The sequence below is a fragment of the Bombina bombina genome, chromosome 2 (assembly GCF_027579735.1).
Source record: "Bombina bombina isolate aBomBom1 chromosome 2, aBomBom1.pri, whole genome shotgun sequence".
Taxonomy (NCBI): domain Eukaryota; kingdom Metazoa; phylum Chordata; class Amphibia; order Anura; family Bombinatoridae; genus Bombina; species Bombina bombina.
In genome coordinates, this window is record NC_069500.1 from 400,787,399 (window position 1) to 400,793,944 (window position 6,546).

At 37.8% G+C, this 6,546-nt stretch overlaps 1 protein-coding gene across 1 annotated transcript in view; it reads right to left on the reverse strand.

The window, feature by feature from the left end:
* The window catches only part of GALNT9 (polypeptide N-acetylgalactosaminyltransferase 9), a 669,089-nt gene that overhangs the window by 131,134 nt on the left and 531,409 nt on the right, over positions 1 to 6,546 (reverse strand). The window contains exon 9 of the mRNA XM_053701876.1: positions 1,894 to 1,989. Coding sequence (XP_053557851.1) covers positions 1,894 to 1,989 — 96 coding nt within the window. The remainder of the gene's footprint in view (positions 1 to 1,893; positions 1,990 to 6,546) is intronic.

Genomic DNA, 6,546 nt, shown 5'->3' on the forward strand with positions numbered 1-6,546 from the left:
CAACCCATATTGTAAAACCCTCTGTTCTTCCTCATCTAATTCAGTATCTGAGAGATTTATGATGGTCAGATCTTGTATTTCTTCTTGTTCTTTTGTTGTTAGGGGGTGTTAGGTAAGGGGGTTTAAATGTTAGTTTATAACTTTGCGTTGAGGGGAATGGTGGTTAAGGGGTTAAAAAGTTTAAATTAGTGTTAGCGATGTTGGGGGATGGCGGTTTAGGGGTTAATAATTTTATTTAGTGTTTGCGATGTGTGGGATGGCAGATTAGGGGTTAATAGTTTATTTAGGTATTTTGCGATGTGTGGGGATGGCGGATTAGGGGTTAATAGTTTCTTTAGATATGTTGCAATGTGAGGGGGTGGCGGATTAGAGGTTAATAGTATTATTTAGTGTTTGCGATGTGGGGGGTGGCAGTTTAGGGGTTAACAGTATTATTTATGAGTGTAAGTATACTTTGTAATATACTTTTGTTGTGTTTTGTCTTAGATTGCGTAAAGGATTGAAGTGTAATGGAAATTTCGCAGCACTTGTAATATCAGCAGATTGAAAATGGCTCGCGAAAACGTGATCGTACTAGGGCAAAAACGTTTGCGCCACACTTGTAATCTAGCCCTTATTTTTTATGTAGACTATGAGTGTAAGTATACTTTTCGTTGTGTTTTGTCTTAGATTGAGTAAAGGATTGAAGTGTAATGGAAATTTCGCAGCACTTGTAATATCAGCAGATAGAAAATGGCTTGCGAAAATGGGATCGTGCTAGGGCAAAACCGTTCGCGCCACACTTGTAATCTAGCCCTTATTTTTTTATGTAGACTTTTTGCCATGTAGAGTTAAATTGCTGATATACAAGAATATGTATGATATACATTGCTTATTTATTTAAATGGGTTATACAAGGTGAGCACAAAGAAAGATAATTATCTTCCTTTAGCAGGTTCTATAGTAAGGAAAAGCTCCCAGTTGATATTAAAGCTGTTGGGGGTTTATTCACACAATGGAGCTGATTTACCATTGCCCGTATTGTGAGCTAAAGCAGATCATGTCCGCCAGACACTTGATAAATCGGCCCCAATGTTTTTTTCTTCTTTTTGGATTTAATGGTCATTTAAAAAAAAAAAAACATTTTATCAAGTACATTATAGGTGACTGAAAGGGCTTTTAAAATACGTTTTCGAAGGGTACATATGTGCGTAACATCTGGAATTCAGTGCACTGGAAGTAAGTTATGACTGCACATATGTTCTTAGAGGGCGGTATCAGTGAAAAAAACAAAATTGTTCAATGCATTTATAGATGCAAAACTGTTAAAAAAAAAAACAGTTTAAAATAGTTATTTTGAATGGGGCTCTTTTGCAGCACAATGCTTCGTTGCTGTTATATACTATAGATCCATCTACCTATCTATATGTGTGTGTACTCACAGGACTTAAATTGTACACAAATAAAAATAATCTTTATTACAACATTTACTAATATGACAAATTACATGCTCTTTTCCCAAATATATGAAGGTAAAGGGACAGTAAACCCAAACAAATTCTATCATGATTCAAGTAGAGAATACAATTTTAAACAACATTCCAATTTACTTCTATTATCTAATTTGCGTCTTTCTTTAGATATCCTTTGCTGAAGAAATAGCAATGCACATGTGTGAGCCAATCACACAAGGCATCAATGTGCAGCACCCAAGCAGCAGCTACTGAGCCTATCTAGATATGCTTTTTAGCAAAGTATATCAAGAGAATGAAGCATATTAGATAATAAAAGTAAATTAGAAAGTTGTTTAAAATTGCACGCTTTTTCTAAATCCTGAAAGAAAAAATGTGGGTTTCTTGTCTCTTTAATGCCCCTTTAATGAACCAACACTCTGGTATCCATTCAGGTGTTTACCTGTGAGGACATTCCATGGCAGGGGTAAAGGATGGCTTTGTTGTCATCTTCTGATCCTTGATCTAAGCAGTATCCAGTTGCTTTGCTGTTGCGTAGCTGCAGATAAAAAAAAATAAAACCTGCCGTTATATAAAGTAACAGATTAGACCCTTTTTTTACCAGCAATTTATCAGTTTGTAGATTTCACCACCACAATATGAGGATAATCTAACTTTCTATTTGTAGTATGTATATCCTGTTATGTGTCAATTGGCTGGTTTTGTGAAGTGTGAATGTTATTATGGAAATGTATGTAGATAGCATAGCTGGCCCTGTAGTTATAATATTAAGCGATATCTGACACATCCACTTATTTTCTCACCAAAATCAAAATGGTCACTTTTAATTTGCATAGTAGTCTCCTCAGTGCACTGACAACAGGTTGATTTGGTCAACAGATGTATGACTGATAACCAGTGACAAGCTTAAAGTCATCTGCAATTAGGGTGACTTTGCCAATTGCACTAGGGGACACATAGCTTTCTGAGTGACAAGCTCCTCTGAGTTGTCTACCAGTGACTACTGCATATAATATCTTTTTACAGCCTAGGGACAGGCTCAGAGAAGAGGGATGGTTGATTATATCATGTAGCCAAGTAACATCTCATAATGAACTGCATGAGAAATCCGAACAGACAGCAATTCTGCGAACCTGTAGCTATATTGAAACATTTCTGCTGCTGGAGAAAACTGTATTGCTTTTTATTATAAAGTTTGTGCAACCAAGTCCAAGGGGCCGATTTACCAACACGCGTATCGGCCCCAATGCCTTTGTTTCTGCGCGAGTCTTCAGGCTCGCCGGTTACAGGAGTTAAGAAGCAGCGGTCTTAAGACCGCTGCTCCTTAACACGTCCGACTCTTCTGAGGCTGCTGACATCAATCTGCCTGATCTCATACGATCAGGTTGATTAATACCCCTGCTAGCAGCCGATTGGCCGTGAATGTGCAGGGGGCGGCATTCCACAAGCAGTTCACCAGAACTGCTTGTGCAATGATAAATGCCGACAGCGTATGCTGTCAGCATTTATCGATGTCTGGCAGACATGATTCGCTACAGCGGATCATGGCCGCCAGACACTTGATAAATCGGCTCCCAGTTCTCAATAACCATTAAAAGGATAGTAAAGCCAGTTACAGTGCATGTAATTTTAAACAACATTACAATTTATTTCCATTATTGAATTTGCTTTGTTCTCTTGGTGCCATTTATTAAAGAGCAAAACTAGGTAAGCTCAGTAACACCAACTACTGGGAACTAGCTGAACACATTGGAGGCTAGATTACAAGTGGATTGCTAATTATCGCTCACGCGTTAACATTGCTACAAGTAAGGTTTTGCACGTGTCAGAATACACGTTTATCACAAGTAAAATGCTTTCACTTGCATGCTAACCCAATGGGCGCAAAAAGCCAAAGTTAGAATATCGCGGCCACATTAATGTATTCCCACATAGATTTTAATGGAGAGCGAAAAGTGAAAAAACAAAACAAACTAACACCCAACTCGCACGCAAACCTGATATCATTTTCTCAAGCTTGCTGACCCCACAAGAAAATAGCAGAATATTTTATATATACATGATAGTATTTTGGTACAATATATATGATTATATATAGTTACATATGTATACAGATATATATATATATATATATATATATATATATATATATATATATATATATATATATATATATATATATATATATATATATATATATATATATATATATATGCGAAGGGCTATAATGCACAATGTATTTATGTGTTTATATGTGTATATATGTCTGTAAATACAAATATATACACATAAATATATTAATACATATGTACAAAAATATATATATATATATAAAATGTATATATATAAATAAATAAATATATATATATATATATATATATATATATATATATATATATATATATATATATATATATATATAAACATAAACACACATACATACATATTTGGATATTTATATGCATGTATCTCTATGTTAAAGCCCTTTGATTGCCTCATATCTTTTAGTCCTTATGTTATTTATACAATTTATTAAAATATTTTTATAAGATAGTGTTATTATGAGTGTAACTGTACTTTTAAATGTATTTTTGATGTGTTTTGTGACACTTTTTATTTGAGCATAACAATTAACCAGAGCTCTGAAATTCAATTGCATCCAAGTGATCGCGTTTACTTTCAACCTGTAATACGCGTCCTACTTCCGATGCGTGCAAACAGGTGCAATAAACCCAATAACACTTGAGCGTAGCCTAGCCCTGAGTGGGCCAATGACAAGAAGCATATATGTGCAGCCACCAATCACCAGTTATCTCCCAGTGGTGTATTGCTGCTTCAGAGCCTACGTAGGTATTTTATTCAACAAAGGGTACAAAGAGAACACAAAATCCTAATAAAAGCAAATTAGAAGTTTGTTTAAAGGGATATAAAGGTCCAAACTGAGATGTGCATAGGGGCATTTTGTTGTGAAATAGAAGCACTTTGCAATATACTTCAAATAGCAAAAATGCTTGTAGTAAAAGTGATTTCTGCGGCATATGCCCGTATCCTGCGAGGGCCTGTGCACCAGTATGCAAACACCACACCTTCTCAGAGAGTCAGTGGTGGGTTCTATTATACAAATAATGTCTGGAGCAATACACACCATCTTCAGCTATCTGAGCTTGAATATTGGTGCACAAGCCTTCACAGGATATGTGCGTATGCCACAAAAAAACAGTAATAACTTTTTCTAGAAGCATTTTTGCTAACGGAGCATATTTCAAAAATACTTCTTTTTAATCTGAAATGCACTTATGCACATTTTTGTTTTAACCTTTCTATCCCTTTAAAATTGCATGCTGTAGTGAAATCCTAAAAGTCTAATTTTGACTTTACAGTCCCTTTAAAACATGAATTCAACCATTATGATGTCCATATTGGCTACAGATTAAAATGATGTAGTCAAAGTAAGTCAAATGCAGCGGCTTTAATCATTATAAAAATATATAATCTAAACATTACTAACCCTCGTTCTCTCTCTGTCTATATACATAAATAAAAAGAGAGAAGCGCTCAACCTCGGAACTAACAATAGCATAATAGCTTGTTCTATGGCAAGTTACCAACCTAGAAGCAGCCTCTTTTTGCTCAACATGTGCCTTTCCCAGAGAAGACCTTTCCTGTAGCGTATCAGTCTGATCCTGACTTAACAGTACAGGCCAGTCCTGAAATACCAGGCAACCCCTCTCTGAAAGAGAGAAACGGCAAAACCCCAGACGTACGTTTCGGCCTAGTGAGGGCCTCATCAGTGAGGTGCAGCCATATCCCTCTAGGCACTTCCCTGGTTGAGCGCTTCTCTGTTTTTATTTATGCAAGTTATGACTCTTGGGGAAGTCTCTCTAAGAGTTATGTGGGAATCTAGACGTGGACCCGTTGCTCAGTGTGCCTAAAGGGATATAGCTACACCTCACTGACGAGGCCCACACTAGGCCAAAACATACGTCTGAGGTTTTGTCATTTCTCTCATTCAGAGAGGGATTGCATGGTATTTCGGGGCTGGACTGTATTGTTAAGTCAGGATCAGATTGCTATGCTACAGGAAAGTTCTTCTCTGTGAAAAGCACATGTTGAGCAAAAAGAGGCTGCTTCTTGGGTGGTAACTAGCCATAGAACAAGCTATTATGCTATTGTTTGTTCCCAGGTTGAGTGCTTCTCTCTTTTTATTTATGCAAATTATGACTCTTAGGGAAGTTTCCGTAAGCGTTATGTGGGTATCCAGACATAGACCCGTTGCTCAGTGTGCCTAGAGGGCTATGACTGCACCTTACTGACCAGGCCCACACTAGGCCGAAACATACGTCTGAGGTTTTGTCATTTCTCTCATTCAGAGAGGGATTGCGTGGTATTTCGGGGCTGGACTGTATTGTTAAGTCAGGATCAGACTGACATGCTACAGGAAAGTTCTTCTCTGTGAAAAGCACATGTTGAGCAAAAAGAGGCTGCTTCTTGGGTGGTAACTAGCCATAGAAAAAGCTATTATGCTATTGTTCATTCCCAGGTTGAGCGCTTCTCTCTTTTTATTTATGCAAATTATGACTCTTAGGGAAGTCTCCCTAAGCGTTATGTGGGGATTCAGCTGTGGACCCGTTGCTCAGTGTACCTAGAGGGATATGGCTGCACCTCACTGACGAGGCCCACACTAGGCCGAAACATACATCTGAGGTTTTGCCGTTTTTCTCATTCAGAGAGGGATTGCATGGTATTTCGGTTCTGGACTGTACTGTTAAGTCAGGATCAGACTGATATGCTACAGGAAAGTTCTTCTCTGTGAAATGCACATGTTGAGCAAAAAGAGGCTGCTTCTTGGGTGGTAACTAGCCATACAACAAGCTATTATGCTATTGTTCATTCCAAAGTTGAGCACTTCTCTCTTTTTATTTATGTGTCTATATACAGTATATATATATATAAGGGAGATGTGGAGAGAGGGGGGAGATGTGGAGAGAGGGGGGAGATGTGGAGAGAGGGGGGAGATGTGGAGTGAGGGGGGAGATGTGGAGAGAGGGGAGCGATGTGGGGAGATGTGGAGAGAGGGGGGAGATGTGGAGAGAGG